The 25,505-nt window shown below is 33.2% G+C and overlaps 1 protein-coding gene across 1 annotated transcript; it reads left to right on the top strand.

The window, feature by feature from the left end:
* Window positions 1-3,417: 3,417 nt before the first annotated feature.
* LOC108227669 (uncharacterized) lies at window positions 3,418-23,696 on the top strand. Its single transcript, XM_017402947.2, has 22 exons — window positions 3,418-3,633; window positions 4,149-4,480; window positions 6,684-6,787; window positions 7,013-7,081; window positions 7,908-7,968; window positions 8,972-9,111; window positions 9,719-9,908; window positions 10,053-10,114; window positions 10,461-10,549; window positions 11,145-11,217; window positions 11,311-11,370; window positions 13,763-13,909; window positions 14,007-14,045; window positions 14,162-14,199; window positions 15,266-15,352; window positions 15,848-16,013; window positions 16,742-16,819; window positions 18,108-18,241; window positions 19,038-19,114; window positions 20,417-20,486; window positions 20,983-21,048; window positions 23,295-23,696. The coding sequence occupies exons 1-22, from the start codon at window positions 3,574-3,576 to the stop codon at window positions 23,427-23,429; spliced, it is 2,277 nt and encodes a 758-aa protein (XP_017258436.1). The 5' UTR covers window positions 3,418-3,573; the 3' UTR covers window positions 23,430-23,696.
* Window positions 23,697-25,505: the final 1,809 nt, after the last annotated feature.

The raw sequence follows: 25,505 nt of genomic DNA on the forward strand, positions 1-25,505 counted from the left end.
AAGAAGAATCAAATGGTGGTGGGTTGCTTTGTTGGCGGCGCAGCAGCAAAAGAATCAGATGGTGGTGGGTTACATTGTTGGCGGCGCAGCAGCAGTTCGTTCACGATTCGATCGTGGAGGCAGTATTGTATTGGCAGTGGTGGTTGAATTGATGGGTTTTGTTGAGTGTTCGATTGTCGTAATAGGGCTCGGTGATGGTGTGGTGAGTTGTGTTTAGGTAGGAGAAGAACGGAGACTGGATGAAGGGGTTGTTGCCTGATGCTATTGTTGGCTTAGTTTGCCGGTGATTGCTGGAGTAATAACATCGCAGACAAGGAAGACAAAGGAGGTTTGAGTAATAGCAAGAAGGAAAAAGAGAATAACAGGTGGAATAAACGTATGTTTAACAAAATTTGACGGCAGAGTTATGGTATAGAATGGTATAATAGTCTAGGTGTACCAACCGAAAGTCAAAAATATTTTGCATACCACCTAGAAAAGCCAAAACCACGAGTGTACCATTGAGAATTTCCCTTAGATTTATTATATATATTTTTTCTCTCAATATTTACTTATTCTTCTTAAATTAGCATTATTATGTTTCTCTTTACTTTTTTTCTTCGAAACAATGTTTTTTTTTGTTTTGATTTTTAAGATCATGGAAAGAGATTATGTGAATTTTCTTATTAGACTTTAAAGTCTTATTATCTAAATGAGATATTTTAGGTATATTTCGGCTATATGATAAATTTTATTGGTGGAAAAGAATCCATCATGCGGTTTTTTATCATAATTGCTAAATACGGTTTAAAATTACTTTGTGCACTTCACAGAGATTACAAATATATCTTCCTACATTTTTGTGTAACAGTATACAAAATAAAAACAGCTCTACTATTTTATGCACACGTGAACAACATTAATATACACAATCAATATATTCATACACTAATTTGAAACATGAGTTTTGTAACTAATCATTATCGGCTAATTTTATTATTATTGGTTTTTCAACATTAAATTATCCTTCCTCAACTTTACTCTAAACAACTTAAAATTTTGATTTTTATTTGAATTTTTATAATATAACTTTTAATATGTATTAAGAATTTAGAAATATTTATCTGATGCAATGTTAAGCTAATATATTCACCCTTCAAAAACAAAAGAATTTAGAAATATAATTTAATTATATAATCTTTATTTATATAATTTTTCTTTGACTTTACATATAATTTTATAATTAAAATACTTGACTTATATATATAATTTTATCCACGTCTTTAATTTCTTATCAATGTGTCTAATTTCGTTATTTCGTTCATTCTCATTTAATGAGAAAAAATTATAAATTTGAGACTATACTATTAGGATCAGCGGATGGACTAAAATCCCAATAACATAAAATATCAAAAAATTGATACTAATGAGGGGGTGAATACTTGATTGATACTAATGAGGGGTGAATACTTGATTTTATAATTAAAATACTTGATTTTTTCTATAATATAACCTTCGGCTGGCTTAGAATCTTTAATATGTATTAACAATTTAGAAGATAATTTGTATATATAATATTTATTCATATAATATTTATTTGATAATATATATAATTTTATTATCAAAATATTTGACTTTATATATAATTTTATCCTCCTCTATAATTTTTTATCATTGTCTTTAATTTTTTTTTAATAATTTAACCTTTAGCTTGCCTAGAACATTTAATGAAAATTTAGCATTTTGATGTGTTATATTTTTTTCCATTTTTTAATTTTTCAATTGTTTTATTTAGATGAGAACTTGAATATATATATATATATATATATATATATATATATATATATATATATATATATATATATATATATATATAACAATTAATCCAATAATAAAAGATTAAAATTATTATGAAAGTAATTTTTAATAACTTTTCATGTAATTGTAATTATTTTTCTTGTGATTGAAAATTACTCTTTGCACAAAATTTTAAAATGTATTAAAATTTATAAAAGTGAATGACTTTTTAATAGTCAATAATTATATTAATTCACAATATTAAATATACAAAACTATTACATTATTGAAATTGTGATATCATATTTTATAATAATTTTTTGAAAAGAATACATATTTTTGAATAAAAACTAAATATTTTAAAATTTAAAAAGTAAGAATTATTTGAAGTTTACAATTAGCGCCGTAGCATAATGTTCTGCGTGCAAACATATGCCTATCCCACACAGCCTCTATGTTACTCTGGTGTTGGAATCACACAGCCTCTATGTTACTCTGGTGTTGGAATCACGAAACCTATTTATTAGGGTTTGGCTCGTTTAATAAGTCAAGGGCTAAGCTTGTAATTTCCACGAACTGCACAAAGAAAAAATGGAGTGTATTTAGCAACACCTATGATACAACTTGTCTTAGATTAAAAAAAAGAAATTAGCCGTCACTTTCCATTCCTCACCTTCATCCTCTACATCCACCAAATCATTTTCGCTCTCCCATCTTCTCCACTATTTACCTGTTTTTTGTTTTTCAATAAAATCGAGTGTTGCTTAAACCTCGAAGATTTCAATCGAGTTTTATTTTCAGATCTGTTTCGGATTTGAGCTTGGACTTGATTGTTTTCTGAATAAATCAGATCTTTTGAAATCAAAGGTCCGATTGTGTTTTTCCGTCTCGCCTTTTGGCGTGTGTTGATTTAGTACCCAATTTTTGGGTGTTATATTTGTGGTTGTTATGTCTTCCTGCATTATCAATGAGAATGATTGGGATGAAGTTTTGGGAGATCTGGTTTATCGCATCATTAATACTTTCGGCATGTCTATAGCTGGCTCCCGGCATGTAGATAGCTGGGGTATGCTTGGAACGGTGGTGATCGCATGTGCTCACCTTTCACAAATTATAGTTGTTCATTATTCGATGATTCTTGTTCCTCATTGCTTAGTTTTTGCAACTGAGTCGTCTAAACACCGCAACATCCATGGAACTATTGTGAAGGTCAATTGTGAAGCTACCATTTTCGGGATTGATGTAGGCTGGATTACTCGAGAAGCCTTTGTATTCATTTTCAATTTCAAGAATCATTGGATTCATTGTGTTAAGCAGTCTGGAAACAATGCGGCTATTTGTTTAGCTCGTTTTATTGTTTATTAACCTGATTGCATTGTCAGTTGGGGATCTGTCCCGACTAGATTTGTTTTAATTTAATGGAGTGAATTTGCATTTTGTCAAAAAAAAAAAAAAAAAGAAAAAGAAATTGGTCGGACAAAGCAACGGGCTCTTGTATAGCGCTAACTGCTAAGGACTAGAACCGGTTTACATAATTTTCATATTTTGATGTTGATCGGGTCAGAAGCCCAGTTTTTTTTTGTAAGGGGGTCAGAAGCCCAGTTTGAAATAACCCAACCACTGATGAGTCCAGCTCACTAGATCATTGATCAACATTAAACGAATAATAAACATCTTGGAGAAGAAGCGATCCTCGATCGAAACAGTCCTGCTCTATATACACACAGTTTCTTCTAAAACCCTCCTCGTACCAAACTTCAATTTCTCCCTCACACACAAACGCACACCCAATTTCTCATGGATATTGACTTCCCTCAGTATAGCTTGAGCTCGCAACTTCGAGGCCACGAAGACGATGTACTCTCTCTCTCTCTCTCTCTCTCTCTCTCTCTCTCTCTCTCTCTCCCCCCCCCTCCTGTACACACTCATGTATAGATATAGATTAACTGTATATGTTTAATGCCAGTTGTTTGATTGAGAATTTTTATAACCTTAGCTAAAAGACTAATTGATTTTATGTTTTAGTCCTGGGGATGCTTTGACACAACAAAGGCCAGTTGATTGCGATACAGTGCTGAATGTATTTGTTTTGTGAAAACTGATCATATGTAACAAAACTGGTCATTAGATGAGTGCATTTTACATTGTGTTTTTCAAGTTGGATGGGTAATCATTACTTAATTATGTGGTTTTGTTGGTTATGATAAGTTGATAACCCATCCAATCTTCTTGGTCTGGACATAATTATAAACTTTTTGTATTTAATAGGGATACACGGCACAATTAAATGTGTCAAGTCACTCAATTCAAATGGCAAAAGGCGGATGAACCTTTTGTACTAATTAATATGATTTGTTTGTTTATTAAACTAGGTCCGTGGTATATGTATATGTGGTGATGTCGGCATAGCAACTTCATCAAGGGATCGAACTATAAGGTTCTGGACATTAAATCCGTCAAACAATCGTGACTATATTTTGTCGAAAATATTGCTGGGGCACACTAGTTTTGTTGTTCCATTGGCATGGATTTCACCAACGGAAGAATTTCCTGAAGGTAGAATTGTATCTGGTGGCATGGACAAGCTGGTTTTTGTTTGGAATTTGGTGAATGCAGAAAAACTTCAGACACTAAAGGGTCATCAGCAACAAGTGACAGGCATTGCATTGGAAGGCTCAGATATTATATCAGCGTCTGTTGACTGGTTAGTAATATACTTATGTTAAATCTTATGGACCTGGATTAATTATCACTTATAAGTATGAAGTTAATTATAAGTGGAATATAACTTTTAATTTATTAATGGTGGGCAAAGATACACAATGACGATAAATTTTTCGATTTTCTTTTTTGTCTTTAGAACATCATTGGCGGCAAGGAGGGTCGACGACCAGCCTGGCTGCTATGCTAGTTCCACCCCTGCTACTATTACTATTATATTATTAGTATTTGCATATACATTCCATCAATGAAATTCCTTTTTTCCTTTACTTGGGAGGGGGTGGGTTGAACCCCATATTCCCGCCAGAGAAATAGAGTTGATACCATTAGGGAAAGTCTCAATTGGTTGAACCCCTGGCTTTATACATAACATTATAAGTGTAGCCGGTTTGCAATATATTACTCAGTCATATCATGTTTTAAGATTGTAGAATTCTTTGTATTGAAATACAGTAGTGACTTCTGCTTTATAACATTTTTTTGGAGTAAGCCTGAACTCCAAGTTTTCTGAAAAGATTTCCAGTATTTATTGTGTGTTAATAATTTTATATGTATTTGTGTCACTATAAATGCGTCATACTTCATATAGGTTACTTGCCCCTAAGCCCTATAACACTTTGCTTGCTTTCAACAATTATGTCTATTGGTTTGAGTATTTTAATTATTAGTTTTTACATAATTTCAATAAACCCAATAATCTACAAGGAACCTACTCATGGAAACAATAAACGGAGGACGGTGCCTTGTTTGCATCTTTGCGATGCGTCTCAGATCGCTGGGTTCACGTCGACATTGATGTTGTATGACTTTGATGATTGGAGGAGAACGGAAAAAGAACAGATGAAGAGGAAGAACGGCTGTGTATATCTGTCAACGTGAAATTCATTATATATCTCTACAAAATCTGTATATATGCAATATGTGGAACGAATGGCCACTGATCGTATTAGGGTTAGCAAAACTTCTTAAATTTGGGCATTAAATGTGCAGTTCACAAAACTTTATATGCTTAATTCCAGTACTGATGTATTTAGATGTCACCTTTTAATGTTTTAGACACAAGCCCAAATTTAAACAACAAATCCAATATCATTGTCAAACCTTATAAATTATGAAGTACTCCCTCCGCCCCTCTCATTTCTTTACAATTTTTTTGCATTGTTTGGCACGCATTTTAAGGTGCATTTTTTTTGATCAAAGGTGCTTTTAAAATATAGTTTCATAACCTATTTTTAACATTTTTTGTATAAATTTTTAAACATTAAATTTTTATTCATAAGAATTTTTTTAAAAAATAACTTATGAAACTATATTTTATAGAAGTTTAAAAAAGCATGCCAAGCCCCGACCCCCAAGGCCCAAGGTAAACAACTGAGGGGGACCGAGGGAGTACAAATTATCAATGGACTTGTAATAGTACATAATTTACACCGGTTATTAGTAATAAATATTAATATTATTATATAAAATTGTATTATGTATTTTGAAAGTATATTATAACATAATTTATTATAGAAAAGACCCATCGTACCCGTGCGTTCCATCGTACTGGATACACCAAAAGTGATGTTCGTGTATCCGTTTCGTACCACAGGTCAAGTCGAATCCCGTCCTAATACCTATGTAACACTAAACCCACTGCCATATCGACTATGAAATTCCCCCTTGCAGCTATAGTAAAAGTTAAAAACCAACCAAAACTACAATTTTGTGCATAACCAAAACAAGCTACCTCATCCAAATAGTTGAGGGATATTTTTATCTTTGAATTTAAGTTGGTAGACCTCTTTTGCTTACAAGTACAGCCAGGAAGGGATCTGGCCAAAAATATTACTCATCATCAAGGTTAACACTAGGAATTAAAAATATGCTACCAACTTACCATCCCAGAAGACTTCAGGCCATCTCTGATTTCCTATATATCGAACATCCTTCATACCCTTTCTTGTTGAATTATTGGCCATCTACCAAGTTCTTGTGATGGTAAATTGTTTTAATTTAAGGCATTTGTTCAAGTATATATACTTTTTAATTATATTCCATTCATTGTTTGGCCAATTGTTCTCGTCATATGATGCCTTCACTATTCTTATTTATCTGTCAACTTATAGGATGAAATGTTATTATTATTATTTTCTACTACAGCAATAATTAATGAATTTTCTGAATTGGGAAACTCATTGTAGTACATTAAGACGGTGGAGAGGGGGGCAACAAGTTGAGGTCTGGGAGGCTCACAGCACAGCCATCCAAGCAGTTATGAAGCTTCCATCAGGAGAACTGATAACAGGTGGCTATAATTTAGTTTTATTTGAAATTCTTTCACAAAATTGCAGTGACTGTGTAGGCATTCTCTTCTCCTCCCCCTTCCCCCACAATGTATCTTCTACCTTATTTTATTGTTTACCATGATTTCATTGTTTGTCGGTTAATTTGGAAAGAGTGCAACTGCTATTGGAAGTTGATGATTTCATTACAGTGATGGAATATTAACAGTTTGTTGTTGATATTCCAGGTTCTAGTGACACAACGGCGAAGCTTTGGAATGGAAAGACATGTTTACATACCTTTTCTGGGCATTCAGGTGCTTCTCTTTCTCTTCGTTTTTATATTAGCAAGTTAAACTTTAATATGTAAGTGAGTTTTTTTTTGTTTGCAAGGTTATGGTTTTGATGTCAATTGAAAGTGAACTTATGTTGGTTTGATGTTTTTTCAATGTGTGAGTCGGTCCCATGTTATGGTTTATTTTAGGTTCTGATAGCGTTGATGGAGCTGAGTAAAATGAGGACTTGACCTTCAGTAGGAACTAGCGTAGGAATACAATTTACAATTTTTTATTATCTACCAATGTTGTATGTTTTATTGTGTTGCCTTTCCTTTCTTTTATCTTTAAATTATTCTATTTCACTTTTTTTTTTCCTGAGTTCTAGCTTACTTTTTGTTCTATACTCCTACAATTTTTTCATTACTAACTACGACTGCATGTTTCTCAGCTTATATCAACTAATTTGGATTGAATATGACATGTATGTTGTCTGAGTTTTGACACAGGATATCAAGTTTAGAAACAAGTATTGATGACAAAAGTTAACTATGAGTTTTAACACCAGATATATATATGTCTGTAAACAAGCTTGGACAAATAGTCAATCTATAGTTAGTTGAACAATTTGACATTTTCTTTTAAGTAGTTATGTTGCGAGTAGATATGGCCTATTTACCGTTCCCTCGGCTGCATGTTCTGGATCGATGCATGCTGCCATGTTTTTGCCTACATACAACATCGTGTCTCCTAGTTTTATTATATTTCAGAATCTACAATTAGAGATGCTTCATTTCTAGATAAAATTTGGTATTGAGTTTTAGCATGTCATTTTATCTGGTTTTCATACACTCCGAAAATTGTTCAGATACTGTTAGAAGCTTGGCCGTGATGCCTGGGTTGGGATTTCTTTCTGCATCACATGATAGGTAAGTTCTTTATTCTATTCATGTAGAGTAATTTATAAAATTTCTATGAAGTTATTTCATAACTGTAAATACCTGTGTTGGTTGAGGGTACAAAAAGATATATAGTACTAATAACTGTAAATATTTCTTGAGCGTTCAAAAACTTTGGGACAACAGAAAAAGGAATTGAGTTAAAAATAAATGGTATAGAGGGAGCATGTGGGATAAGCTACACTTAGTCATCCCAAGTTAATAAGATATACTCCTATTGAGCTTGCGATTGTAGCATATTTATGAATTAAAAATTCGAACATAGGCATGTACAGTTGCAGCGACTCAAAGTTAAAAGGTTAGGTTACACTTATAGTTTGTTAAAATGTTACTGTAGCTTGTCTGACACCACAAATGATGTGTATGTACCTAACTAATATATCAGTTCTATTTTCTCTTTAGTCTATATATAAGTATATAAATTGAACTCTCCAACAGCCTCGTGGGTTACGTTCTTGCTTAGAATTTTCTAAAAATGTGCATATTGCTTAACAATGACAATGGATGTTGATGCACCTAACTAGAATATAATTTTATTTGATTCTACTTATTATATTAGCATATAAAATTGCACTTTCCAACACGAGAGCATTAGTCATAATCTTGCTTAAAGTTTTGGAAGAGATGTGTATTATGAATCTACTGACCATGAACTGTAATAATTGTATTTTTTACTTTTAATTATTAAATGGCCAGAGCTAAGTACAATAGGGAAACTGATTAAAAGATATGCAACTAATACTGCAGAAGTTTGCATGGTAAACTATTTTGGATTGCATATTGAAACCAATACTAGTTTCCTTGTTATTTAGAAGCTCGTCAACTAGAATGTCTGTTTGTGAACTTCTCTCTAAGTGTTATCATTACGCTTCTATTGTGCTCCAACCCCTTCACTGATTTGTTCACTATTGATGCCATTTTAATAATCTAGATTTTAGACGCTCAATTCAGATTTTGGTTTTCTCAATGGCAGTTCCATCAGACTATGGGCTCTTAGTGGTGAAGTTTTGTTGGAGATGGTTGGTCACACTTCTATTGTCTATTCTGTTGATGCACATGTGTCTGGCCTTATTGTCAGTGGCAGTGAGGATTGTTCTGCAAAAATATGGAAAGGTTAAGTAACTATACTGTACCTTATATATTAGTAGCAGAAATGTGGAGTAAACGATATATTTATAATCATATTTAATCTGTAGAGTGTTTGATATGATATCTAACTCTGTACATATGCTTAAATCTAACATCTACATCTGATTTCTTGTCAACAACTTGGATCACAGAAATACGTTGAATATAATATATGTTTGGTACTGTCTTGTATGTGTCTAAATTTGTTAATATTAACCCTTGAGATGTTCTAAACATTTGGCATGTGCAATTTTTGTTGTGCTTTCATCTTGACTAACATTTATACTAGTCCTAGCAGTTACGCAGTTATACAGCAGTGTCGTATGATGATTTAAGTGCTACCTACTTGCATCGCTATATTGTGATATAATTACTTTTACCCGGCCCTCGCTTTTCTGTGGGTATATATGTTTTCGAATCTGTTAATGTGGCTGTTAAAGACTTCGATATTAAATCCTATGTTTTTCCTTCCATTCAGTTATTTACTATGATGTTTGCGGTCCTTATTAGAAGTTTATACTCCATTGTATATTTAGCATATTCGATAAACAATTACAGCGTGCTATCATCTAATTTTTTTTTTTGGCTTTAGATGGAGTTTGTTTGCAAAGCATAGAACACCCAGGCTGTGTTTGGGATGCCAAATTTCTGGGAAACGGTGATATTGTGACCGCATGTTCTGATGGGGTTGTCCGTGTCTGGACAGTTCATCATGATAGAATTGCTGATCCTCAAGAAGCTGAGTTGTATGCATCTCTACTTTCTGAGTACAAGTGCAGTAGGTAAGAACTCACATTTGATATTCTAAGGATAAGCATGTTGTTTATCTAAACTTTTTAGGTTTTGAACTGTTTACTCACCCTAAATTAATACCCTTTTAGCTGAGAACCATCTTTACCTGATTTACAAATGCTAAATGAGTACAGGAAGAAAGTTGGAGGCTTAAAACTGAATGAATTACCAGGCCTTGAGGCTCTACAAACACCAGGTTTGCTATTTTCTTTTTTGCTTGTTGCATATTCTATTACAATAGATGACATGATTAACTTATGCTTCAATGATTTATTATAACGAAAATTGAACACATTGTTATGTATGTCATCCGTTGCCTGTCCGCAAGTGGTAGTCATGTGTAAGATGAAGAAAATCAAGTTGCTTAGATTTAAAACTTTTTTCAATTGCTTTCTAATGAATTTCAGATATCTAGATTTTCGTATATAACTATGAGGGTGACTTGTATGCATACACATGATAAACATAAGATGCGTCGAAAGGGTTGATGTTCCTATTGACTATAATCTGGGTATAATTATACTATATGGCATTTTGCTCAGGAACCAGTGACGGGCAAACAAAAGTTGTGAGAGAAGGTGACAGTGGTGTCGCATATGCATGGAATATGATTGAAAATAAATGGGATAAGGTAATTTAATTCTACATTTAAAATATATATCTGTATCTTATGAGCAGTCAAATTGCAAGTTGCATCCTCTCCTTGACCTCATCAGTATCTTTCCTTGTGTTGCATGCCAATCTTGCTGCCCCCTCTCCCTCCCCAACAATTAAACACCTTAAAACTCCAGTAAAGGAAAAGAACAAACCTGGTGTTTGTAGAGCTCTGAAACTGAATGAAGTACCAGGTCTCTAGGCTCTACCTACAAACACCAGGCTTGCTCTTCTTCTTCTTCTTCTTCTTCTTCTTCTTCTTCTTCTTTTTTCCATTTTGCTTGTTGGATCTATTCCAGTCGTGTTTCTACACATGATTTTAATCTGTGACTTTAAGGGGGCATTGGAGCTTGATGACTCTATAAATTGTAGTGCAATTTGTATATTTGGATTGAAGTTTACCCTTGTTACCCAGTGTACATTAGTGTACAGCTAGGAAGATGATCTTGTGAAACTTGTTTCTTTTTTGAAATTATCATGGAACTTGCTTTTGATCAGCTTTTTCCCCTCCATTCAGATTTAGCTCTCTTGTAGGAAATAAACATTTTGTACTAACAAGTTCTGATCATTAGATTGGGGAAGTTGTTGATGGACCTGATGATAGCATGAAACGTCCTGTTCTTAATGGAAAGGAATATGACTATGGTTAGCCTTTTGTTTGAATTTGAGTACTTTAATATTTCTTGTTTCATGTGACATGTCATCTTTTTAGTAATATTTTGAGTTAACATTCTGCAGTCTTTGATGTTGATATTGGAGATGGTGAACCTATTCGTAAATTGCCCTATAATCGTTCAGGTAACTTAATTCTCTCTGGTTGAATGCTATACTGTTTTTCTTTACATGATATATTTCTGTTTAGTTATTTTTTTTCCTTATGTTGCATGCCAATTCCCCCCTCTCACAATTATACACGCTGAAATTCAAGTATAGGAAATAAGCTCAATAATTCTAGGATAAAATCTCTATTGGGATATGTTTTTAATTCAAACAAACCAAAAATAGTTGTATTTCCCTCTCGAAAGTAGGGTCCGCTTAGGCTGTACAGAGACCTTAGCCCTACTTCTGGCAGTAGGTGTGATTTTGTGAAGATCCTGGGCCATGAAGTACAATTTGGGCAAGTTCTACAAATTGTTAAGAACTATGGAAACTCCTGGAGAAGTGGGGATCTGCATAAAGGGGATTCAATGTCTGAAAAAAGCCTGGATCTGTATGTTTTGCTTCATGCAAATATGAATTCAAACTTTTTGTACCTGGGACTGAGTTTCTATAAAACGAAAAACAGGTGTGACTTAGGTGAGCAACCTCACCTGAACAAGGATCTAAGAGCCCGATATGTGTTATTATGCATCCTACCACTCCCCATCCCTCGAGGAAACATTGGTCATGAAGACCGGATCAACTGAATTTCTAGAACCTAACTTCTGGACGTATGCTCCACAAAAAAGTCCATACTGCACGTTAGAATACTGGTGCTACCCAGCGCTTGAACTCAGGATTTGCAGATAAGTTTGGCAATGATACCATACCATGTCATGAGACCATGATTACCATGAAGCCCGACTGGACAAGTAGTTGGATCTCTATGACGACCACGCCGGTTGAGTTTTGTTGACTAGGTCATAAATTGGGTCCAAATCTTCCAACTCGGCCTGAAAAGTCTCACAAGAAAGAGTGAGTAGTGAGGAGTGGGGGGGAGAGAGATGAGGCCTACCCCAATTTTATTAATTGATTTGATTGAATATAAACTGTTTTTTTTTATTGTATCAACCGTGAAGGCTATTGTTATTATATGAGCTCATGAGTTGGGGCATACAGTTTAGAACTGTTTTTAAGGTTAAATCATACTCCCTCCGTCCCCCCTGAGTAGTATACATTGGGGGACGGGGACGCGGCACGGACTTTAATGCTCCTGTAAAGTGTAATTGTGTAATTTATTTTTAAAATTTTCTTTTTTTGAATTAAAGTTTGGATGTTATATTTTTATTCAGAAAAAGAAAATCTCAAAAATAAGTTACGGAACTATATTTTAAAAGAGCATTGAAATGTGTGTCGAGCAGTTGAAAAGAAACGTATACAATCAAATGGGACAGAGGGAGTAATTGTAATGGAAGCGCAACAAAAGTTCACTTTACCATCTTGACCATTTTGGTTATGCAGATGGCCCATGTTATATAAGTACAATTACATAAATTGATTATTTTATCTAAGTTGCTGTTTAGCTAGCCAGATCTTCACGGACCCTACTCAATTTAGCATCACAACAAGTATGCATGAGATCAACTGTACTTGTCTTTTCTCGGGAGGAATGTCTAATACAATTATCATATGCATCTCAGCAGGATTGAAGATGTTGTCAAAGGGAAGAAAAATACTTACTTTAGCTGTATTAGAATAATGAAGTGACTGACTGTTTGCTATTTGTCAGGAATCAATGGTTCCTGAGCTGTTTTAATACTATTTCTGGTGTTTACTGTAATTTATAATTGCAGTAATGTAAGATAACAAGAGAGAATAGCAGAAATGAGACGAGAAACAGAAGAATAAGGTGAGAATTCAGAGATAATTAGGGTTGAGAGAGAGCTCAGATAGATGAGAGAGAGAAACAGATTAGAGTGAGGAAGTGGAGAGAGAGTGGTGGAATGTAATTCCATTTTCTGGCATAATCTCCTCAAGGACACATACTGAAGTCTATTCATAGGCCTTCTAATACCAACACATGTAGACTGAATTACTGAACTGCCCCTGTCTATTTGTTTACATTCTCCTACTCTTATGATACTACTAATATAGCAGATTCCTAATACTATTCAAATGTGCTATTTCTTTTTAGTTCTTTGAAGAACGATTACATCGTCTACCCTTATGTATCATAACTGTTATTAGAAGATTTATAAAGGAAATGTGCACTATACCTCTGTTTACTTTGTCAACATCTCTGTGCAAAATATATTGGTGAAGTGTACCCTGTCAGAAGGAATTTAATTGCTATCCTAAACTTCTTATGGGCCTTCTCAGTCCATGTTTACCCTTGTCTGCTGCTTAGTGGAAATCAAAATGATTATGGACAAGGTTGATGTAGGAGGGCTTGTGCACAGTTAACTCTTGTTTGTTGGACTTGAAAAATGAAATGTGTTGCATAAATATGTTTTTCTCAAGCATAATTATGTGCTTGGTGATCCTTTTTCAGATAGTCCATATGACACGGCTGACAAGTGGCTTCTCAAGGAGAATCTGCCCCTTTCCTATCGCCAACAAATTGTAGAGTTTATTCTACAAAATTCCGGGCAAAAGAATTTTACTTTTGATTCATCATTTCGTGATCCCTTCACTGGCTGTGAGTACCACAACAGATGTATATGAGGAGTTTATCTATACTCACTACAATTCTTCACCTTTTAATGTGATCCATTTTTGGTTGATGTACATTGCAGCCAGTGCTTATGTTCCTGGAGGACCTTCAAATGTGTCTGGTATGTGTTCGTGATCAACAAGTGAAAGTTCATGTATTGGATCTACACCAACTGATACATTGTTTCAGAATCCGAGGATGATTCATATTATTTTTTCTTTGTTTGATTAACTGCAGCTGTCTCGGCCAAACCTACTTTTAAGCACATTCCAAAGGTAAAATCATAAACTGTTTGGTTATATATATAGTGCAGTTTAGGAGTCAGGCTACACTATATGTATGTGTACTCAGAATTCTGCTGTGGACAACATTGCAAAACTTGTGTTTAAGATTGCATCCTTTTAATACCAGGAAGTTGACTAGTGTAAATATAGGACTTAATCTGTATTTAAGCATTTGTGTGGCTGTATGTACTTTTAACATTGAGTTTCTATGTTTAGACAAAAATTACATGATATTTAAATCATCTGATGGGGGTATGGGAGGTTTGTAATATTTCAGCAGTAGTCATGAATTTTGTTGATAAAAATAAATTGCAACTGAGCAAAGCATTATTGCCTTTCTGTTCTCAACTTATATTGTTGATAAAAATGCATGGCAGTCGAGCAAAGCATAATTGCCTTTTTGTTCTCAACTTGAATTATTAGTAAGTTATCTACTGTGGGATGTCTATTCATCCTTGTTGGTATTCTTTTTATCCTAGAAAATCAATGTATTCCTCCCCTATCATTGTCGTTTCTCGAGTTATCTATGGGTAATTGTCACTTAGATCTACTTAACTTGTCTTCTGTTAAAAATACTAGATTTGTCATAAATATTTGTTTCCATTTTATTTTATCTTATCAGAATAACATATTTACATCAAAATAATAAAAGAGATCTCTATCTTTTTTCATACATGCAACCCTTGTGGGAGCATCTGTGCATATTATCTCTTGCATACAGTTGAAGAACCTGAAGTTAAGTGTTGTTTATATATAAATGAGTGTCGGCTGTATATATTTTTTCCATCCAGGATGTTATTGTTAAGGGAGAGTTTTGCAAGAACTTGCCAATGTTCGATTACTGTGATCAGTTTGTTTCTTTAAAAGATTAAGTATGTAATATGATCATGTTCTTTCATTACAAAATGTATTGCTACTCGATTTTTTTTTCCAAGAACTCGGCCAAAAAAAGGAATTGTATTACAAGAAAATAAAATTGTAAATATTTGCGTACAGTTATTAGATGTGTTGCTCTAGTCACATTTTTTTGTGTTAATCATTTAAAGCAACTCTCCAGAAAGGGATGTTGGTCTTTGATGCAGCACAATTTGATGGGATCCTGAAGAAAATTTCAGAGTTCAACAGTTCTCTTATTTCTGACCTGGTAAATCCTTGTCCTTGCTCATTGCAAGTTTTTAATAACATTTTCTGTAGTTTCCTTGTCCCAACTTCTAATGGCGCCAACATCTTTTATCCAAATACTTTGGAACTTTACTTCAAATATTTTGTCTTACACTTGACTTGTTGTACAACTAACACCTGCTCCACTTGCATTTAATTTATTAACGTTAAGCCAATTTTTCGAATGTCTTTGTGAACCGTATATGTAAAGTTTTGCCCAAGTGTTCGTTTTGCTTCTAGTCCAAGCAAATTAAGAGCCTTTGTACTCACATCACATAAACTGTTGGAAGTCTAAAGAGTTCTTGATTGCCCTTGTCAAAAGTAAGATCTTATATGCACAAATACCTTAATAGGTGTTTTCAGTGTATACGGGCACTTAATTTAGATAAATAAGGGTTGTTATACACCCCTCTCAATGTAGTATCAGATGATTATATTGTTGCTGCTTACTTTTGTCATCTTAACTTTGCCTGTGAAGGAAAGAAAGAATTTAGCTTTGACTGAGTTAGAGATATCAAGGTTGGCAGCAATAGCCAAAATTTTGAAGGACACATCACACTATCACAGCAGTAAATTTTCAGATGTTGACATTGCTTTGCTGTTACAATTGCTGAAATCATGGCCCGTTGAGATGATGTTTCCTGGTAAGTTGTGTAATTGGATTCATTAGAAAATAGTACTTTTGTCTTCCTTCATTTGAAATTTGCTACAAGTAATCTGTTTACAAACGGAAAGCTGACAAGTAGTGAAGTGTGTTTCGGGTTAGGTTCCTGGTGCTTATCATTTAGGAAGTAGCCTTTACTGGTCACCAGATACTGGGCAAAAAATTAATCCTGGGTGTGAGCTATGATCACAGCTTCTAATTTGTGTCTTCTTGAAGTAATAAATTTGATTTGAAATGTTTAACCACTTACATTTCAGAACATTCTTCTATCTGAACGAGTAATATTTCTTTGTAAATTAGTTTTGCGTCATCCACTTTTTAGCCTTTTCTTTGGTGAAGGCCAATTACGGAAATTTAAAGGCAAACACACCCATGCTTTTACTTGGTTTTAAACTCTTGACCTCTAATTGCTAAGGGGGAGGGGCACTCTTAATCAGAGTAGACTTTTTGTTGTGATTTTTAATTTAATTTTTTTATTTCAATGAACAGGGGAGAACACGTAATCACAGTAGTGTTTATGATGTTAATTGTTTTTTGTTCTATAAATATTTTATGCATAAGAACAGGAGAGAGAACTACAGGCCTTAAGTGATCATTGTTAATATATTTTGCAGTCTTCTAAACTGTTATGATGTTAAGTTACATCCTGATCAATTACATTATTCCATTTTTGAGTGTTTTAATTTGCTAATGTTTACATTGTTCCAGTGATTGATATTGTGAGGATGATTGTCCTTCATCCTGATGGGGCAACTATACTTCTCAAACATGTTACAGAAGCAAATGGTATCTTCCAGAACCAGAATCCTTTCACAAAATCCTTGATATTCACTTATGATTAATAAACAGATGAGATGGCTCATAGTGTATGGGGTACTGTGTTGATGGTGAATATGCATACCCTTATAAACTTGCAGTATAACACCATGTTTTTGTCCCAATAACCATGCATTTAACTGATTAACCTTATAAATTGGCAGTATAACACCATGTTTTTGTCGCGATAACCATTCATGTCTTGGGCCCGCCTACCAAACCATTCGTGTCATATTTCACACTTCTGGATTAAATAGTAAAAACATGATAAATTGAAATATAACTTCAAAATATCAATAATTAGTTATTTAAAGCTAGTTAATAAATACTAAATATTTTTTCGATTATGTTCTTCCAAAATTTAGGTCAGATATACTAATAAAATTTTCCTTTTAGATACAAAAATAGGAAAAATCAAACCTTATAGTGTTTTCTCTGCATTCTGACACTTGTGTTTTAGTTTCTATGCTGGTTATCATATTTAAAAAATCAATGTAAACATTAAAAGTAAAATTTAGTATCGTCTAAGTTTATTAAAAACTATTTGAGCATGTGAATTAATTATATAATAATTTTTATACAAGTTCAAATCAAAGTTATTTTAAAAATTAGTAATAATATTATCTAAAAGAGACTGATTGATGACTTTGATTGTCAAAAGTGTCACTACGATTCATCCAGGATTTGAATATGCAAGCTTTAATTAAACTTAATATCTAAACAGATAATTTAGTACAGAAAAATGAACAATAACTTATTTATGGTTGTAATTTTTTAAGTGATTTTGTATAAGGTATGGTAATAGATAACTTATAGACAACTTGTAAATTTATGAAACATAATATACTTATAGAATTAAACAGACAGTTAAGAGTTGAAAGGCTAATTAACGTGAAAAAACAAAGAACTTTCTTAGTTCAACGAATTTTGTTGTGCGACTAGATTTTCAGAAATGGAGGAAGTAGTTAGCAAGACTTGGACCTGGAGTTTGCAACGAAGGAACTCACCACAATGATCTGATATTGGAAATGCTGTGTTGGCATTTTGGTACACATCAATGTACATAAGTACTAAATTGTTAAACTGAATTCTGGTAATCTGGTATATTCTAATGAATTTAAGAGGCTGACATAAATGGAAAGCAGAGAGGCCAACTGCACTTAATAGATTCATTTGTATTAGAGTGTCACATGTCATTTCACTTTAGCACTCTTTTTTGGATGTGGCATACCCTGACTTAGTTTTCTTCCTTCATTAGATACACTCTTGGATACGCTTCGGAAGGTTACTACGAATCCTCTGCCTGCGAATCTTTTGACCAGCATTCGTGCTGTGACTAATCTCTTTAGGAATTCATGCTACTATCCGTGGTTGCAAAAGCATCGGGGTGAGGTTAGTACTTACAAATTCTTAATTTATAAATACTTTTGGAATACGTTGCCATAAAATGTAGGTTGGAATGGCAAGTAAACTGTTGTTATATATTCTGTTCACATTAAATTGCTATAAGGTTTTATCTGTAAAGAGCATTAACTTTTGAGTAGATCTACAAGCTTTAGTCTGAATGTTTTAACTTCTATTTTAAGCTTACGAGTGAGTGCCAAACTCTATAAATAAATTTTTTGGTATGCTAAATTTATAAATAAATGTCATTGACAGGCATTTCCAGTATGTGATTAACTTATATAACATTATAAAGAATTTTGTTTAGTTGGCAATATATATATCGGTGAGGTTTGGTGAATCTTTTGTGAAAAAGGCCTCAAAGGTAAGCCTTAATTTTTAAGTACTTCTGTGTGTGTGTATCAAATTTTTAAATATTCGAAAGGACCACTAAAACTCCAGGAGTGAACATGTTATGTTTTCAATCACGATTAATGATATACGCATATCTGTTTAATTGTATCTTCAGTATTGCATGCAAGTATTATACTGGAAAGTGTTATGCACCACTATGATATCTTACAAGTGTATTAGACTAAGGAACACATTTTTTTATTTACAAGTTAGCTCAAATTTTTATGGAATTTATTTATATGGACACTGCAGTAACTCTGCTCTGAGATGTGTGCAACGTCAATTTTTAGTTTTATGCGCATTGAAGGACCGCTGAGCTTTTTTATGTGTTCCCATCTAGCTTTTTTCAAATGGATTAAAAGAATGTTGAATTGTAGTTGTTTACTTGTAGATCCTAGATGCGTTCTCAAGTTTCTATTCATCATCAAACAAGAATGTGCAGTTATCTTACTCCACATTAATACTCAAGTAAGTCCATATTCTATGGTTTTTCTCCTTGTATATTTCTAGGAATAAGGATTGTGTCTTTTGGCTCTTTAATCTTTTAACTCACCAGTAAACTTGTGCTTTCTGCCACAATGTTTCTTCTGGTGTATGTCCAAGCAAATAACTACTTTCTTTAGCTGTTGTAGCTTTATACCCTCACTATCTGTATCACAATTAAAGTATATTTTCTTGATATACATCATTGACGCAACTCAGTAGCGGCTCTTTCTCCAAAGGCTTGCAAGCTGTACCCTAATTTATTTACAAAAGCTGGAATGCAATGTTTAAGAAGTCAGAAATAAGTCTGGCTCAGTGAGGTCACTGCATAAAGATTAGTTGGTTTATTAGAGAAATGAAAAACTAATAGGCATAAGGCAATAGCATGTTACTATTTATATATATATATATATATATATATATATATATATATATATATATATATATATATATATATATATATATTTTAACAAGCAGTGACTTTTTTAATTCGTTAGGTTAGTTTGTTGTTTACCACTTTAAGTATTATTTATTGTCCTACATTTTTGTATTTAATCTAAAATATATATATGTGCGTGTGTGTGTGTGTGTACTATACAAGCTTTAACATTTAAAGTTTTGGTCGGTATTTGGGCCGACTCACAAGCTTATTAATTTTAAAACTAATTTTAACAGGCCAACTCTATCTAATTTTAGAAATATTATAATTTTAACAAATTTCCTGAACCTCTTTGTTTTTAAATCTAATAAAAACATATCAATCGAAATACATCCATAAACATTTAATAAATTTGAAACCTACGATTATAACACTAATACATCTCTAGAATAAAGTTAAATATAAACAAAATAATGATAATAAGGAAACAAATATTAAAAATCATCCAAGCAATGCATGGGATATAAGCTAGTAATTATTATTTATGTAGGGGCAGTACATTGATTAGTCATAGTAATTGATCTATGCAGGATTTTTTAGAACAGTTGCTGAACTCGACTCCCTAGTGTTGGTGTAGAATATAAAATGCAATATGTATGAACTTATATTAGATGAAAGATAAGGAATGAAGAAAATATATAGTAGAAGTTTATTTAGCAGATGCACGGATAATGACTAACATACCTTCTTATTTACTCAAATACGACTACTAGTACGCTTGTGTCAGTAACAAGATACTACCCAAACTTAAAACTTTAGATTAGCCTCCATTGCAAACTTTAATATAAAATTGTTCAGCCTTTGGAAATCTCTTGCCTTCTCATCTTTATTCTTTTTGTTGATTTCAGCTATGCTGTTCTTTTAATTGAAAAGAAAGATGAAGAAGGCCAATCTCAAGTTCTTTCAGCTGCCCTACAGGTATCTGCATTAGTGATGTGTGATTTTGAATACTGTTGGGCTGATGCAACAAAGTTCTAACAGACACTAATCCTAAAAAACTATGCGCCTTCTAATATATAAAGTACTCCTTTATATCTGACACAGTTATAATTTATAAATGTATTGTTTAAATGGATAAAATTATACTTGAGATGTACTTGTCTTTTTAAGCTTTGATCATTGAATCAGTCTTGTCCATCTCTGTGCTTCTAGACTGAAGCCACAATATCAACACCACACGCACACACATACACACACAAGTTGAATGTAGACCTAAATTATTTGTACTTGATAAAGAAATGGCAAATCATTAAGTTCTTTCAGTGTTATGTATTGAATTTGATAAGCGATGTACATGATTATCCAGTAAATTCCTGAACAACTTACATATTGTCATTTTGATGTTGCTCATTATGGAAAAAGTGATACTCTGTGCTCTCTTCTTCGTATTAACTTTTGGTATTTATATAAATAGATTGCCGAAGAAGAAAATCTTGAAGTAGATACAAAGTTCCGAGCTTTAGTTGCCATTGGATCTCTGGTATGCTTTCAGTCACTAGTTTTTGTTATTGAAGCCTATGTAGCATGGTTTATATCAATGTGGTCTAGTATCTGATTGGTTGGCATGTTGAAGTTTCTTAGTTATGTGTTATGGTTGTAATTCAAGTCAAGTCTTTGTATAAGACGTCAAGTTTTATGTTTTTTTAGGGGTGTTCATCAAACTGCATGAACCGCATAAACCGCCCGCACCGCTCCGCAAAATTCGATTTTTATTTTTCGTGGTGTGGTTGCGGGTTAAAATTTTAACAAACCGTACGGTGCGCTGCGGGTTGCGGTTTGACATTATACAAGCGCGGTTCAAACCGCACCGCACCGCTATTTTCTAATATATAAAAATATATCACATATAATTACAAATATTTATATCATATAGATAGATTATTTATTATGATGTTATCTCCCATGTGTGTATATATATGTTCAAGTTACTCAACTAAATTTTAATAATTTTACAATATAAATTAAGGTTAGTTCTAAGATGACAAATTAAATATTATAATTATATCTGTTTTCTATAAAATAATTTGTCAGTGTTAAAATCTTTTCATCTTCATCATTATCATACTTATATTTTAGTTTATATTTAACTCTAAATTTTTAAATATATAAATAAATAAATAAATATATATATATATATAAATCTGTAATAAAAATTATTTTTAAATACATATAGTTTAAAATTATATATATTGTCATTCAAAAGTATAAATTTCTAATGTATAAACCACACAAACCGCACCCCAATTTTGTGGTGTGGTTGGCGGTTTTAGGAAAAAACCGCACCGCGAACACCTCTAATTTTTTTTTAATATTAACGAATTGCTCTATATATAGTCACACTTCACGTCTTATACAAAGTCTAGTAGAGATTACCTATAGACTTATATATCCACACAAATTACATGTATCAATCTCGTTATTCATGAAATGTATATTCAGTAAATCTAAAACAAAGTTTCGTGATTTTCCCTCCATAAAAGTGTTGAAAAACGATCATAATATCCAAACTGGTTGTACAATAGACCCATATTCGTCCAAGGTGGTTCTACAGTAGAACCAAATTTAAAAAATCTAATTTTTTGCTTAAGTTGTATGTGTTAAACTGTCTGTGCATGTTACGTATGATTAGTATTCTATGTTGGGATCAAATTTTACGCGTAAGTATAATTAATTTCAGAATTATTTATGAGATTTTAAAGTAGAATTAAATGATTTTCTACGGGAGTCTATATAAGCTGGTTCTCTAAGGAAGAATGACTCATATCTAAATATGTATATATATGTATATGCTAGTGATTTGAGTGTTTTAAACGAGTCCCCGTGGAGATTGTGTAGTTTGGTGAGATTCTTTGACGACAACGATGGACATTTTGATATAAGAGCATCTCCAGCAGCTTCCCTATATGGTATCCTAAACTATTAATATAAGGAATATGACATAAAACACAACTCCAGCAGAGTCCTAGCCATCCCTTAAAAAGTTAGGATCCCCACTTCATTCCTTATTTTTAAGGATTGTGGAACCATTCCTCATACTATTTTGAAGAATAAAATATTCATTTCTCTCCTTTTCCCCCTCTTTCCCTCCTTTCTCTCTCCTACTCACAAGTTGAATATAATATTATAATAATAATAGGGAATAGAAATAGGGAATGTTGTTGGAGTTCCCATTCAATAAAATGTAGTAATTCCTTAAAAATTGAATATTTTATTATATATTTAGGGAACATGTTAGGACTCTGCTGGAGATGCTCTAAAACCCTATATAATTCTGCAAGAACTGGTAAATATTTGTAATCCTAACTTCAATCAGCATTCAGCGGTCTTTGTTTCGCTAGACTTTTGCAACTTCAACTTAACTGTGGTCTTTCCACAGTGAAGTATATTTACATTGCCCAATATGTTGCAATCATAGAGACTTATATAACTAATGTTTCAGACTACAAATTTAATAAAGAAAAGAAAGACGTGTAAGAACCTAGTTCTGGACATGATATCTGTGTCTGTTCAATTAATTATTTTTCATTAGGGGTCTGTCTGGACTTGGTTCAGCTATCGTTTTGGACATAATTGGCAATCTACTTTGCTAGAGGACAATTAAATTCCAAAAGATATCATTTTATACATGTGTGTGCCTGTGGGTATGTACCCATATCATTATGATGTATTTCTTAAAGTTACTAGCGTTTAAATTTGTGGTGGTGGTGTTTTTATCTTTAAATGCAGATGCTCGATGGACTCGTGAAACAAATAGCCTTGGACTTTGATGTTGAGAATGTTGCAAAATTGGCAAAGGCATCAAAAGAGCCGAAAGTAGCTGAAATTGGAGCTGACATTGAGCTTACCGTAAAACAGAGTTGAACCTACTACTGCTAACTGTCTTACTGTTCTTTCAACTAGTTACGCAATGAATTTTCCGTAGGATAGTGGAATTTGAAGAGGAGCCCAGGAAGCCTAAACAAATGTAAATTACATTATGTAATGTACAATATAATTGTACTAATACATCAGAGGCAGGGTTTTGGACCTGATGAATGTCAGTTGTACTTCATTCCTGTTCTGCATATGGAATCTTTATTATATCAATTTGATGGGGAAAGGAGGGTGTAATTTGGTCTTTGCCGTAAATTTCATGAGCTTTATAAACACATAGAAGACAATTCCGCAATTCTCATTGTGGTCATTAGTCAGCCGTACAACGTAGGGCTGCCATTCTTTTATCTAAATTGATATTACATATTTTAGCATGTCCAAATAAGTAGTTGCATGTATATTGCTCCTAATGTATATAGTACCAAAATGTAAGTGTCAACTATAATAACATATAATGGGAGGGATTTAATTTGTTGAGAAATGTTACATTAACTACACTTGAAAACTCTGTAGACAAGGGGTAAGTTAAAAAAACTGTTGATGTTGTGAGGGGGTGAGATGCAAGTTGAAGGGAACATGCTTTTGTTGACGAATGTTTTTCTAGTAAAAAATTGTGGGCAAAAATATCACAGAAATATGCTTTAATCAAAATATTAGTTCAATGTAAATGGGGCCTAGAAAGTTCTGTAGAAAGGCAAGATGAATTTATAGAGGGGGAAATGTGTTGTTGAAAGGACACCACTTGGGAAACATTGACTGAAGGTGTATCACATGCATGTTGAAGACTGAAGAGGGTGTGATCAATAATACAGGAATCCATGTATGTTTTAGGTGGATGTTAGTGACTAGTGAGTAATATACATGTGTTTTTTGGGTTGTTGAAGGCTGCTAAGAAAGATGGTAGGTGATTCTATCAATTAACCCGTACCATCAACGGTCAATCCTCCCATGCCCCAGCGCCGGACATTGACGAATTTTATGTTCCCTGCGGCCCACGCCTCTCCCACTGTATTCGATCATAATTTATAGTCACAGGCTACTACGGGTGAAATCGAGTTGAGCCGAATACTGTCAGGCTCGGTCGAGAAAAGTTCAGGGCTCGAGGTCGAGTTCGATCGAGCTTTAATTTCAAGTTTGAAGCTCGGTTCGAAAACAATTCGATAGGCTTGAGTTCAGCTTGAAAACTCGAATCGAGTCACCAAATATTTCCAAAAACTCGAAATATAATCGATTTGACTCGAGTTAGATTCGATCAAATTTATAAATTATAAATAATATATTAAATATATTTGTAAAAATATATTTATAATAAAAAAATTAAAAAATAGTAGAGGCTTGATAAGGCTTGCGAACCTTACGAGCCGAGTAATTTGAAGCTCGAGCTCGGCTCGGTAAAACATCCAAAGAGCTTTAGTTCGAACTCGGTTCGATTATTATCATTATTATCAAATCAAACTCGAATATTTTTCGAGCTCGTAGCTCACCAACAGTTTGGTTTGTTTACGCCCCTACAGGCTACTCATTAAATTAATGCTACTTATTCCAAATTTTGTTTCTTTTTCTTTTTTAAAATTTGGGTGATTAACGTGCATATAGGAGATTTCATTATTATCCACACATGTAGAATCAATCAGATATTACCAACTAGAATTTGGGAATAAATTTTGAAATACCTAACATTTTTCCTAAATTATACACACTTCTCCTTTTTTGCTGTGACCATTCCTGAACTTTTTATTTCTTGTCTCATTACAAGTAGAGATGCCATTAGTCAAGTTGTTTTTAGACAAATGTGTTATTTTTTTATTTTTTATTTTTTTTGCTAAATGTGTTAAAATTTTTAATGTTCACTTACTTAAAATACACTCTTCCGTGCACGATTGGATAGCCCAAGTGGTAGGTTTATCCTCTGTTGTCCCGGGAGACCCGGGTTCGACTCTGGCTCACCAAAAAAGTATTGGAACAGATACTAATTTGAAAGGCATATAAGTCTGCATTGTCAAAAAAATACACTCTTCCGTGCTCTGCAGTTCTTGTTGTTTCTGGAGAAGAAAGGAAATGAGA

This window comes from Daucus carota, chromosome 6, assembly GCF_001625215.2.
Source record: "Daucus carota subsp. sativus chromosome 6, DH1 v3.0, whole genome shotgun sequence".
Taxonomy (NCBI): domain Eukaryota; kingdom Viridiplantae; phylum Streptophyta; class Magnoliopsida; order Apiales; family Apiaceae; genus Daucus; species Daucus carota.

Excerpts from the sequence above, each read along its gene's own strand:
- LOC108227669 (XM_017402947.2), top strand. The coding sequence starts at position 3,574 with ATGGATATTGACTTCCCTCAGTATAGCTTGAGCTCGCAACTTCGAGGC. Across the intron at positions 10,550-11,144 it reads TTGAAAATAAATGGGATAAG|ATTGGGGAAGTTGTTGATGG; the intron begins GTAATTTAATTC and ends TCTGATCATTAG. Across the intron at positions 16,014-16,741 it reads CGTTGAGATGATGTTTCCTG|TGATTGATATTGTGAGGATG; the intron begins GTAAGTTGTGTA and ends ACATTGTTCCAG.